General features: G+C 43.5%; 1 protein-coding gene across 6 annotated transcripts in view; it reads left to right on the top strand.

Annotated features, from left to right (window-relative positions):
• The window catches only part of GRIP2 (glutamate receptor interacting protein 2), a 654787-nt gene that overhangs the window by 601261 nt on the left and 40006 nt on the right, over nt 1–13520 (top strand). For all 6 annotated transcript variants that reach the window (XR_011198609.1, XM_069206296.1, XM_069206295.1 and 3 more), the window contains exon 18: nt 13197–13336. Coding sequence is in view for 5 of the 6 variants with exons in the window: in XM_069206296.1 (XP_069062397.1) it covers nt 13197–13336 (140 nt within the window). In the remaining variant the exon portion in view is untranslated. The remainder of the gene's footprint in view (nt 1–13196; nt 13337–13520) is intronic.

Below are 13520 nucleotides of genomic sequence, written 5' to 3'. Positions count from 1 at the left end.
TTTATTTTTAAAAGAGTGATGTGTGAGGGTCTATTACTGCCATTTTGCAGAGAAATGGTGTTTGTTTCATGCAACATTCATAAAAAGTTTCTTTTGGATCAAAAGAGGACCTCCTCACATATGAGAAATCCGAGGGTGTCACAGACATTATTTGCAGTAATTTGAGTGAGCTACTGCTGTGTTGCTAATGTAATCTCATTAATTGTCGTCTTTGCACTAATTCAATTTGCTAATATTTTTTGTACTTGCACAAACGCACTTTCGATTGCTTTTATGTTTTTTTCAGAATTCACTTTAGATTTCATTATCCCTGAAAATTACAGGTAAACTGAATTCGAGTGTTCCTGTGACCTGGCCACAGACGGCATGGAGGCCCCAAAATTGGTTCATAAATTAAAAGCTGTTCTGAACGCCCCCCAACACCCACCCCCCCTTGAATATACATTTGGCCCAGGGCCACAAAAATCCATAAAATGGTCCTGGTTAGCACGTTGAAAAAGTGCTACTTTCTTGAACTTTTGGCGTACTAGAGCCCAGTGAAGAAAAGCATCTACGCCCCTGAGCCTGCAGGACAAACGAGCAAGGCCTCGGAGGGCGTGTTGCTAGGTGGCACCCAGCTGATTGACAAGTTGGGACAGTAACAATTTTCATCTTTTCGCGCACGGGAGTTCGAGGTAGCAAGGGTCGAGCTGTGGGTCCCAGCTGCGAAGTGTGGGGGTGATAATTATCACATAGCTCAGAGGTCTGATCAATTGTAAAGATTTTCACGATTACAGAGCATTGAATACTTCCATTTGAAGTTTTGTCAGGAAAGATGGTGTCAGTTGAATTGTAAGGGGTGTTTATTTATTTATTTATGTTTTTTTTTTTTTTTTTCCGAGCAGGAAAAGATTTCAATGTTGCTGGGAAGATCCGACCGGAGAACAGTAAATTGCAGGCCCTTTGTGGCAGCTTTCATATCGTTTGCTGCCACCTGGTGGTCGTTATTTTAAATCTCGGTTTGCACAGAGAGCTTTGTGTCCATGCAGAAAGGCAACCACCACTAGCGGCTGATATGTTAACAAAATAAAAGCGGCTGGTATGTTAAAAAAAAAAAAAAAAATGGTGGGGCTGCACAAGGGCAAAATCACAAAAAAAGCACTTACCTGCCGGTCTCCTCTGCTGCCAGCGCACAGGCTCCCAGATTCCCCTACATCAATCCACATGCTTCTCCCATGCTGGGTAATGACATTACCCAGCATGAGTGAAGCACAGCGATTGGTGTAAGCGGGCTGGGTTTTCACTCCCAGGTGGACTGGGACCGTGTGCCTGCTGTTCTCTTCCCAGGAACACAGCTCAGGTTGTAGAGAACTCAGTGCGCATGTTAGTTTGGCCGTCCCAAGATGTCCTGCCAAACCGACATGCGCACTGACCGCAGTGCCCACCCTTCCTCCTTCAGTGCTGTCATCGTCGTGGACCCGCCCTGCACGCTTGTCTTGTGAAGAAAAATAAAATGATTTTAAAAAAAGTTTTAATATATTTTATTTTTCACGTTTGCATGCTGGCAGGGGAGGTGGGGCGACACCCCTCCCCCATATTGAAGAACCTGCAGCTGGACACCACTAGTAAGCTTCAGAATGCTTGTTGTAAATAATCCCTTGGAATTGTCTTTAAAATTCAGTTAATGTGCATTTGATATCCTTGCAAGAGAGCTATATGGGGTTCTAACATAATAGCTAAGGTTTAATGTCAAGTCCTACTCATCTGGTCAAAGTAGTGGTCAGGATGGTCCTTCATCAATTTGAATACAAAACTGAATACCATCTTGTAAATCTGGAGAATGTTGGCTTCCAGCCGTGGCGTGGCACCAATTCTGTACTGGTGCTTGCACTAAGATGCAATGTCATGTAGATACAGGATGTTCAGTTTAAAGTCCTTTTAGTGACATTTATGTCCATAGAACAAAGACTACAGTAAGTAGTAGTGGAAGACCCTGGTCACTGATAAAAATCTGCTCATGTAATATTTTTTATTTTGTTCTTTGCCATAATTCGATTTGCTGTTTTTTTTTTTTGTTGTTTTTTTTTACTTGAACAAACTTACCTTCGATTGCTTTTATGGTTTTTTGGAATGCACTTTAGATCTTTTTGCACTTTATCGGTGTGCCCGTTGCTACGTTTATTGTTCTTCCATAAATATGCATTACTGTGACTTTTCTCCTATATAGGCGTCATTTTTGCACTTTCGATGGATGCAGTTCGCGATATTGTTTTAGTAGTAGAATGCGTATTTTCAAAGTTATTTTTCTAAGTGCTAAATTTGATGTTTTATATGCAATGAACTTCCCTTTTCGATAGAAGTGATGCCTTTGTTCAGCTTAAAAATAAATTTTTTGTTTAAAAAAAGTAGTGAAAGAAAAAGACCTCCGACAGGTTCATTTCTTCCTTAGGAGAAGAATAGTTAATCCTACATTAAAATATGTCAGAAAAACATGATATAGTGCTTGCAAAAATGAAATAATTGTAACTTTAAAAAAAGTAATGAAATTAACATGCATTATTTTACTGTTGGCAAAAATATTGTTGAGCATTTTGGTTGTAGATCAGTGAAATAAAAGTAATGATTTCCTAAGGCGTCGGGCGGTATCCTTTTCCCCTCTCCCATCACATTAAATGGGAACTGTAAGGGGTGAAAAGTAGTCAACAAAATAATTGACAGAATGCTGTCTTCCATGGTTTGAAGGAAACGGTTGGCTTTCAGGCAAGGGCTCTAATAATTCAGATCCAAAACCCAATAATTGCTAACTTTCATTCTGTGGTAGCTTTTAGCTGTGTACCTTTGGAAAGAGGAAGTCCAAGTCCTAAAGTTCCATGCCTGAACATTTATAAATCATTGAATTGTTTTGATTCTGTTAGTTCCCAAGAGGTTGGATGAGATACCATTGGGAAGGTTCCAAACTATTTTGAATCTTGTAAAAGAATACGGTACACCAGTCAATCGGATTTATGAGTCTCTTTGCACGAAGAGTGACAGGTGGGCCTTGGAGAGGTGTTGATTGAGGAAAAATATGTTGTTCATCTACTTTATAAAAGCTCTGGACTTCAAATTGCTTGCAGCAAAGGAAGCTTAGAGGAGCTGTCATGGGTTTTTTCTGGTGCAGAACCCTAGGTTTGAGATTGTTTCCCGCATTAAAGAATTTGGAAAGTATAAACAAACCAGACATGGGTTGGCTCAATGATGACCCTAGAGCTTTTGTTTTATTTAGTAAAACAGTAAGGCTACCAACCGATTCTGTCTCTAATGCTGCAAGAATGTTTGGCACTCGAGGTAAGTCTGGCCATAACATTTGATTTTTTTGTATAATAGGAAGTTAACTTAGTCAGATTCCAGATCATACTTTTGCATTTGCCTGTCTCGTAATTTGGTGTACACAACTACTCTGCAGTTGAAGGACCACTGCACTTGGACAAAAAATATTTAGCTTTTGATTGTCTTTCCCGGTGGTGTCTAACTTTATAAACGAATAGGTGACAAATTAAAAGGAACGAGTAAATAAATGGCTTTGAGGTTTGAGTGGGACAGAGAATTTCACCCAAATGCATTTGTTATACTTGTACCTTCGACCTGATTTCAGTGACGTTATCCTTCAGCTTGCATGCAACCCCCATCTTCGTGCCTCATTTCTTTTGACAATTGCTGGTCCTCTTTGTCACAGAGAAAAAAAATAACCTCGTGCACCTAAAATAATGATTCTTCACATTTTGTGCATGTGAAAAATTGGGTTGTTGGTTGACTGGTGTATGACCCAGCAACAGCCACAGTCCTTTGAAGGGTGAACCACAAAAAGTCACAAATTAACGTGTGCTTAACCAAGGGTAACTTGGCACAAAACTGTCAGGCTTAATTTAGCGGCAATGTGTAAAGTATTTATGCAGCACATAAACAGTAATAAAGTGAAAACACAACATAAGAAAAATTACAAACCAATTTAGCAAAGTAGAGTAAATTTTAAAAAATTATTTGACACCAAATGACAAAAATCTAATCAGTAGAACCGGAGTAATGAAATTTTAAAGTTTATGGTTCAAAATAGCACCTAAAGATAAACGCACCAACTGTGGATGTCTAGTCATATGTTCAAAATTGCAATGAAAAATCTGACTTTACCATAAAAGAGTTTCTTTACAATTCCGTAGGTACCAAACATGAAATATCCCCCTCCTCTGAAATAGGAATTACAGCTTGTTAAAGGTAATATGGAATCACCAATGTAATCTCATGGGAGGAGTAGGCCTCACAGCAGTGTAAAATTAATTTTGCAGTTTTTCACTACCAGGACATGCAAAACTTAAAAACACATGTCCAGCTTTTTCAAATACACTGCACACTGCCTTATGGGCTACCTAGAGGCAACCTTAGTGGGTGACTTACACGTAATAACAGGGGAGATTAGACTTGGCAAGGTGGTTAAAATGTTAAGTCACCATGGCAGTGTGACACTGCGTTCAGGCTGCAATGGCAGGCCTGGGACAAGTTTCAAGGTGCTCCTTAAGTGGATGGCACAATAAGTGCTGTAGGCCTTACTAGTAGCTGTTAGTTTACAGGCCCTGGATATGTTAGGCCCTAAGTTTCTCATAGAGTGGTATGAGTTTGATGTTGGTGGTAACTGTCCCGCCATCGGTTTTCCAACTGAAAACCCACCCGCTGCCATGACGGTCCGCCTGCCGTATTTAGAGGTTGGTAGTCCCATAGACTTTAACTCGCCAGAGTCCCGCCGACTCTGCCAAGGAATCCTATCTGCCAGAGGAAAGAGTGGCTGATGGCAGGACTTCAGCCACACTTACTGTCAGCGGATTTGGATGTGCCATACTGGCAAGCGAAAAGTGGCGATCTGACCTCCACTTCTTACTTTGCAGATTGGGGGGAAAGGGGGTGAAAACTCACCAATTCTTCCAATTCAACTTCCGTTTCTGCTGGATACGACCGTCTGTCACTACTTCCACAGGACCCTGGTGAAAACACACACCCCCACCTCCCCAAATTGCTGCACACAAAGGTCGGCAACGCTCATTGACTTTAGACTTTTTGGGGGGGGGGGGCAGGGGAGGAAATGGGTGGCAAACACTGCCTAGGGGCGTTGAACCACTGCAGATTTTTTAAACATTATTTTAATTACTGTGACATGCATGTGGTTGGGACACCCTATCACACAGCACATATCGAACACGTACACAACTATCATTATGATGTCACTATTCATTGCCAAATGAATGCTGGCACCACACTGACAGTATATTCACACTTGTCAACTGTGCCAATGTGTGCACATTGCAAGGGGACATGTACCTGTCGTGTTGTGCTTGAATTGTGTGTGAGTTAGTGCATGTACGTGTGTGTGTGTGATGCAATTGGCTGGGTGAGGTAGATGGAGGTGTAGTGGACGATGTGGTTGTGTCAGTAGGTGTGCCACTTGCATATGGCATGGATGTTGTGTGTGTTGTGTTGCTGCATGCAGAACTCAGATGCAGGGTATTGTGTGGCTGTCGTGATGTGCTTGTGTGTGCGTGTTTGTGTAGATAAGCATGTTGGTTGATGTGGTTGTGCCATGCGTGTGTGCAGTGTCACTAGTGTGTGTATGTTGTGTGATGGGTGTATGTATGTTTGTGGCCTTTAGGTGTTGTGGTATAATGGCAGTGGATAATGGTATGTATGTGGCGTGTTGTCATGTGTGATGCAGGGGGACGGATAGGTGAATGGTGGAGTGTGTGTGACTTGCCTCTTTTCCACAGCCACTAGCATTGTCCGATGTCCATTGCGTTCAGCGATGCCCTCCCTCCAACAGCAAACTGCTGCCAGTACAGTGTCTGTCCAACCGTAACATCTAAATTCGGTTGGTGGGAACCTGCCTGCCTAATAGTTAGACAGAGCACTGCATCGTGGCAGTCTGCGGCTCAGCCGCAGTACATCTAAATACGGCAGGTGGAAGACCACCGATGTGACTGTCTTTTCAGTCCTGTTTCCAATGGGGCGTGGTGGTGCAACTGCCAACATCTAAATCCGGCCCTTAGACAGGTAAATTTAACCATTTTGTAGTGACTGTGCACAAGCACTTTAGCTCTGGTTAGCAGTGGTAACGTGCAGAGTCCTAAGGCCAACCAAATGAATTCAGCAAAAAGTGAGAGTAAAAGGCAAAGGTTTGGTGATCTCTCTGCAGAGAGTGTTATTTCAAACAGTGCACAATTCAAATCTGGCTGTTTCACCATATCCTCTCTCTAACTGTAAATTATGTAATGTGTGTTTTACTTACTTATACCCATGTTATATTGATGCATTTCTTTTGCTCCGGGTGAAATACTAAATTGCATGTTTGACTAGTGTTGGATTAGGGTCACAGTGAGGGAGTCCCAAAATATTCTTTACCATTCTCACCGTAACAAATGTCACATTTGTGACTAGCTCAATATTTAACACATTGTGAATGGATTTTTTAATGGAAAAAATATTGTTTTTCTTCACAACAGATAGTTGAAGAAAGATTGCATGTGTCCTGAATTAAAAAAAACTGGCACTCTGCTCACTTACTCCGCATATATTTGTCTTTCTGGATCAAAAGATGTCAAGCTACAGAAAACCGTCTTCCAAAGCTTATGACCTTACTTTAGCCCTGTGTAGCTGGCAACATAAGGATGAAGGAATAGATCAATAACTATTATGAAGTACATTTTGGAGAAAAGAGTAATGTCATCAGCATAAAGACTGTCATTTAAATATTAAAATGACTTTGAGAAATACCGGCAAATAGGTTTTAACCCGTTCGGTGCGTCAGACGCCCGGGAGCCGTCTGACGCCACAGTACTTGTGTGCATCCGACGGCTCCCAGCTGTTCATGCACACAACACTGAAAATACCTCTGGTGCGGACACCTGGAGCTGGAAAACCGCTTCCTCATCTCCAGAGGCATTTTTTTTTTTTTAGTTTTCAGGGAAATGTCGATCAGTGCGCATGGCTGAAAACGAATGGTATTGTCTGAAAACAAAAGTGAAATGAACAGATGGGCTCATTCACTTTCTCTGCATTGGTGCTCATGGAGCTATCTCAGCCCTCCAAGCACCGATCCAGACGGGAAAGGTATAGTTGGAAAGGGGAGAATCTTCCCTTTCAATACTCACCTTCCACGTGGATCCCTGCTCACCCAAGGAGGGTGATCCCCCAAGAAGAGATCCACTTCACTAGAAACCAGGGAGGGGGAGTGGCCCCTTGGGCGCAAGGGCTTTTGCTTCCCCTGTATTTTTTGGATACAGTTCAGTGTTTTTGCCCCTCCCACCCTCAAGGGGACAGAAAGCCTGCTAGGCACCAGGGAATATATATTTTTTAATTAGTGGGGTATTTTAGCTGCCTAGAATGGCATAACAATGCCACCAACCCCCTAGAAAAATGGACACTAGCCGCAAAGGACTTTTGTTTTTATTATTTAGGGTTGGGTCTGCCCAGAATGGGCATGAACATGCACCCATGCCCCTAGAAAAAAATGGGCACAGTCTTTCTGCCCCACTTGGGGTGCAGATGGGGGCAATAGCCCCTCATCTTCCCCTCAGAAGTGCAGAAAACCTAGTAGGCACCAGGGAGTATTAGGGGTGGGGACTTCGCAGAATGCGCATGGCAATGTCCCCTCCCCACATGTGCACAGTCTTTCTGCTGCCACTGCTGACTAAATCATCTCATCCCGATGGCATGCAGGAGATTTTACCCTTTTGGGTGTTAATTTCACATAATGGACCAGCAGAGCTTGGCCATCTTCCAATATCAGCCCACTTGCAGTGGTGAACAACTGCAATTTTTGGGCTTGGGTAGGTTCCTACCTGGAAACCATACCAGACTCAGTCACTTCTGAAAAGCAGATGTCTGGGGAAGTTAAGGGAGGTGTGCTTAAAATGCACCACACAGTATTTTCTTACCCTCAATGCCTTGCAAACCTCCATCTTTGCCTGAAGTCACGCATTCTCCCTACCTTTCTGTGTTGAAAGCTTCCAGAATCTGCAGTAATCACAAAATTCCTACCACCCAGCATTGCCCTACCTGTACCGATTAAAAACGCTGCCCCACTTGTGTGCCAGTGACAGGAATGGATCCAACCGAGGTCAACAGGAGTCTCTGCTCTAGCGCTCCCATTGCCCTTGGTTTGATGCGTTCCTGTCACGGAACTAGGCCCAGCCGCACAAGTGGGGCAGCCTTTTTATTAGCACAAGGAGGGGCAATGCTGGGTGGTAGGAATTTTGTGGCTTCTTGCAGATTCCGGAAGTTTCCGTCACAGAAACTCCGCATGGGTAGTTGAGCGCTATATTACCATCACCGCCTCCTCGCATTGTACATTTTTCGTAAATATATTTTATTGACACTTTCTCATGGCATATTTGCAAATGAATAGAAATGCAATACGTCACATCAAGCTTTTATCTATTTGACAATATTGGATTTGGGGAAGATACAGAAAGGGTCTTCCAGTCCATCTCTGGGTTCGGCTTGTGAGGCTCATGTTCTGATGCTCTCTCCAAGATTCTTTTCTTTGAGTCAAAGATAATTATTTGCTAGCTGTAATATATCCTCCCCAGATCTTCCAGAGATTCACCACTGCTAAAAGGGGGCATCATGTAATCCTCTAAGCAGGGGGGATTGTGTTTGTGTGTTGGATATGCATGGGTCTGTTTAATGCAGGAACAGCGGATGGGTGAGAGACTGTGATGTTGTCTGCCTGGATCACAGTGGGTGAATATTGATATTGGCAGAAGTTGTTTCGGATAGTCTGGTGTCATCGCCAGGGTGGGTTATGAAATCTTGGATCACGTCCCAGTGTGAGGCGAGTGGGTATTTCCGTAGATTGCGCCCCTCCTTTTTGTAAATAGCAATGTTTTCCGCTTACGTCCATTTGATAATCTCCACCCGCCATTGCAGTAGAGATGGGGGCTTTGGCGATTTCTACTTTATCAGCACTGCCCAGTTTGCTAGGAGTAGGGCAAGGTCTTTAAAATGAGTCTTGGCTTTTTTAGTGTTGGGACATCAAACAGATCTAGGAGGCATTGTTGTGCTGATTCCAGTCAATCTCTTTGTGTTGCACAAGATGTATTTGACCGTACCATGCCCAGTAATTCCCCAGTACTCTGCCCTTCCACAACATGTGTATTGCATCTGCTGGTCTTGTTTTTACAGCAGGGACATTCATTTGGCACTTGGGGGTATAGCTGATGCAAACACTGGGGAATCAAGTAGGGCCTGTGCAGGATACAAAATTGAATACATTTAAAGCACAATTACAAAGTATATTAGTGGGATATTCCAGAGTGTTAAGCCATTCCGCATCATGTAGTGCTTGTCCCAGTGACTCTTCCCAGGCAGACCGCAAGTTGGTCAATGCAGCCAGCAGTTCTCTCCCAAAGGCCTAATATAGCCGCGTCACCAGGCCTCTGCCATGTCTCTCCAAATGTCAGGCTGTAATAATGGGTCTTGGGCTGGTTCTGGTCCCTGGATCCCCCAAAGTTGTTTTAGTGCCGCCTTGAGAACCTCATAAGACAAGAATTCCTCACTGGTGAGGTTGTGGAGTTCTTGGAGGACTCGAAAGCACATTAACGCCCCATTGGCGAAGAGGTCTTTGAGAGTATGAATGCCGACTGTCTCCCAGACCTCAATAGTGCTGCCACTAAAAACTTGTCCACTTATTGGGAACCCCCTCAGCGGGACAAGCGGGAGGCAGTCGTGGCCAATAGCTCTGTGGAGTCATACCTCGTCAGTGTGGTGTTCAGCCAGAAAATAGCCCACCAATAGAAGCTCAGTAGTGAGATCGTATTGTGGGAAGATTGAGGGCTCTATTCCGCCATGTGCCGGGGGGGAGTTGAAAAGTATGTAGCACCACCCTTTTCCATCCACTTTTCCAGATGAGCAATAGTGAACCTAATTTCTGGAGAGTGCATGTGAAGATCATAACCAGCAGGTTGGAGGAGAGGTAGAGTAGTCGGGCAGCATCAACATTTTTGACAAAGTGATACAGACAATGGCAGGGCTATCCAAAAGGCTACTTGGGTTTTTAGGGAGTGTACTATCTTGCCAAGGTTTACCTCCAGGAAGTCCTCCTGCCAAAGGCCCCAAGGCCAGCACGAAGAGCATGAGAGAAAGGAGCATCCCTCCCTGGTGCCTCTGGCCATTGAATAGATCTCTGAAACATAACAGCCCGTCTGGCACCTGAATGTGGAGTTTGTTTAGAGCAATCAAATCCAACCAATCATATGGGGGCCAAAACAACCCTGTGAAGTGCCCAGAACAATGTAATCCTATTTTAAGTAGTCAGAAGCCTATTCCAGATCTAGGGAGGGACAGGCCATGTTGGGCCAGTCTCTGGATGCTAGCTCCTTGACTGCATATAGGCATTGACTGTTCAATGAAGTGTTGCCTGGCTGGATAAAACCGCTCTGGTCTGAATGGACTAGTTTCGGTAAGAGAGGCTGGGTAGGGTCGGCAACAATTTTACCAAGGATTTTGGAATCGACTGATAGAAGAGAGATCAGACGATGACACAATGGGAATTCCTGGTCCCATCCAGGTTCTTGGATAGGCACCACAAGGCCTCATGTATAACTACACTCCTTTGCTTTGTGGTACACCTGCAGGTGGCTTGGCATCAAAGGTGGATTCATATGTAGCATAGGATTTAAGCGGTAGCTCAACCTACCCAGGGAGCAGACCCTCGGCAGTGCTGTAATCACTTCCTTCATGTCTTGCTCCATAATAAGGCCTTCTAATGCCTGTAGTCAAACGGTATCCTGGGGTAAGGTCACTGTCTCAGAGGTCAAGACTCATATACAATATAGTTATTCTTGACATGACACTGCCCATCCCTGGTGTATTGTTTGCACAACCTACCACAAAAATTAGGGGACGGGAGGTTTCACCCTGTTCTGTTCCTCCCTCTACATAGACAACTCTCACACTAAACAGAAGAACAAGTTTAGATCTACCAATCTGGATTTTACAGACATTATTCAAGCCTGGGCACCCACAGAATTTGAGAAAAATTGCCCTAGCACTAGTTAGTGGCATACTTTAATTATTGGGCGCGCTACTACTTGCAGGTGCAAACCAACATCCTGGGTGAAGCGGTTTTATCCACCAGGTCTTATATCAAAGCGGATACCACTTTCAATCCTTAGGGACTCTGCGATGTAAATCCTAATATACTAAAACTGTCTAGGAGGGTACCCTCTGGACACTTTATTAGGCAGGCCCCCTGACACGGTTAAAAACCAACCATGGAGAAAACTTCGGATATTAGTGTCCTGGATCCCTTCTCTCATTCAAACCATCATGTTTCCACCCTCGTCTCAGCCACTTAGGGTCTACGGCCCTTCATCAGGCTATCAGATCCCTTCAACCAATCATCCTCCTGCTCATTGCCTCTACATTGCTGAGTTGGGAGTATTGAGATTCAGTTCAATTCCCACTGTAACACCTCGAGAATACTAAGTTGTATTGAATTATTCTCTAAAACCAGGGATGGAGTGGGGGCGTCGCCCAATTGTCACTCTTACTCCAAGGAGTCGATGCCACCACACAGAGCCACTCGCTCTGTTGGTAAATGTTTGCTTGTTCATGGCTCTATTACCACTGCTGTCTGAGGCATCATCCTGTAAGGCTGGTGTGGCCTGTCTGCATCCATCCATGGACACAATATTTCACCCAGCCATCAATCAGTGCACTCCCTTAATCAATTATTCATGCGTTTGTGAAAGTATTCGCCTTAAACGGTCACTTACTCATTCACCCATTCCTCCACCTGTTTATCCATTGATCTGTTGACTGACTCATCACAAGCATCCAGTCACCCATCCAGTTAATGGAGAGTCGCTGTCACATACGACGCCCAGATCTATTGGTTTTGCAAAGGCTTATTACTTAGATCGTTTCATCCACAGGAATACGACAGATAGGTACTTCTGCGTTGGAAGAGGTTATTGGTAATTATTTTCCTCACTTCTAATATATTTTCTTAGTGATTTTCCATTTCTTTATAACGAAAGCGCTATTATAACTCAATTTCACCTTTATTACCTTACTTATCACCTGTCCGCATCCCTCTGCATGGCTGATTTGAAACTATTTGTTCTGTTTAAATTTTTAGTTTTTCTGCTGCACAAGTAACTAGTTTTGGGAGGGAGAGGGACAATATTTTTTTTTTCTTCAGAAAATTCAATAGTTAAAGTTTGCAATGTTTTAATTTGTCACATTTTCCTTAAATCGTAATTTGTTCGATAGTTTGACATAATGTGTAAACTAGCAGAATAAAATGTGGCATGCATTTCCTAGTTTGGTTGCGAGAAAATATTCTTGCAATTTGCAAATACACTTTGCGTGGGTAAAGGGGGAGTTAATCAGGTAACTGCAGAAACGTCGTAAATTAAGGTAAAATTCACCACTGAAATAAGAAAACCTCAAGTATCTAGCTGCCAAATGTTCACTGAATATCTCTTCTGTCTAGTTGGTTAAGTTGAAGATTGTTTGACTACAAATTGAGCTTCAGAAAGCCACATTTGTGCAGTCTTGATCTGGTCTCTGTTTTGCCACTTTACAATTCATTAGTTCTAATACTCCTTGGACCACCATTTCTTAATTGCAAACATGGTCGCACTGACCTTTTATCTCATTGGACGTTTCCCCATGGGCTGCAGCCTTTGGGGCTGGTTTTGTAACTACCGGGACAGAACGGATGGGTGGATGGAAAGAAAGTGAGCGGACTGTGCTTTGAACAGTTTTTCTTCTACAACTTTTGGTTTCCAGTCCTGATTTTAATCTAGGGTTGTCTCCTTGTTTCGGTCTTCTGGCGATGATGTTCGAAGTCTTGCGTGTTTTAGTTGCACGTAACTATTAAATGTGCATGTCCAACTGGTTTGGTGGAAGCAAACCAGGGCTACAAATCCCAGAACACATTAGGTTGTCAAAGGAAAGTTTGTAACTAGAAGTGTGATCTCTGACCACATGGAGCTAGATGGCAACAACACACCCAACCAGAAGAATTTTGAAGCTACTGAATCCTGAAATCGAGCACAATATAAATTTCCATTTAATTTTATATTTTGTCATCTTTATGCTTTTATTAACCCTTTCTATCTAGCACATTTGCTTAACTGTATGAAAGTAGAATTCTGAGATGCTGTGCTCTTCTCATTGCCTTCAAGGACTGGTGCCATCCATGTTGGTGACCGCATCTTGGCTATTAACAGCGTGAGCCTAAAGGGGAAGCCATTGAGCGAAGCCATACACCTTCTCCAGATGGCCGGAGAGACTGTGACCCTCAAGATCAAGAAGCAGTCTGAGAGTGAGTAAGATAACCTCCATCGTCAAAGAGTTTGGCTTCGGTCATCCGCACAGGCTGCTCGTCCAGCTTTCAGGAGCCGTCTTCTGTCACTGCCACTAGTGTGTTGACCGTGAGCTACACCCATTGCTTACAATACTGTGTGTTATCTGGAACTGTATTCCCCTCCCTTAGGTGACTTCCATGC

This window comes from Pleurodeles waltl, chromosome 9 (genome assembly GCF_031143425.1).
Source record: "Pleurodeles waltl isolate 20211129_DDA chromosome 9, aPleWal1.hap1.20221129, whole genome shotgun sequence".
NCBI classification, from domain to species: domain Eukaryota; kingdom Metazoa; phylum Chordata; class Amphibia; order Caudata; family Salamandridae; genus Pleurodeles; species Pleurodeles waltl.
Note: the sequence above shows the minus strand (reverse complement) of the source record. Positions and strands in the feature narration are given on the sequence as shown.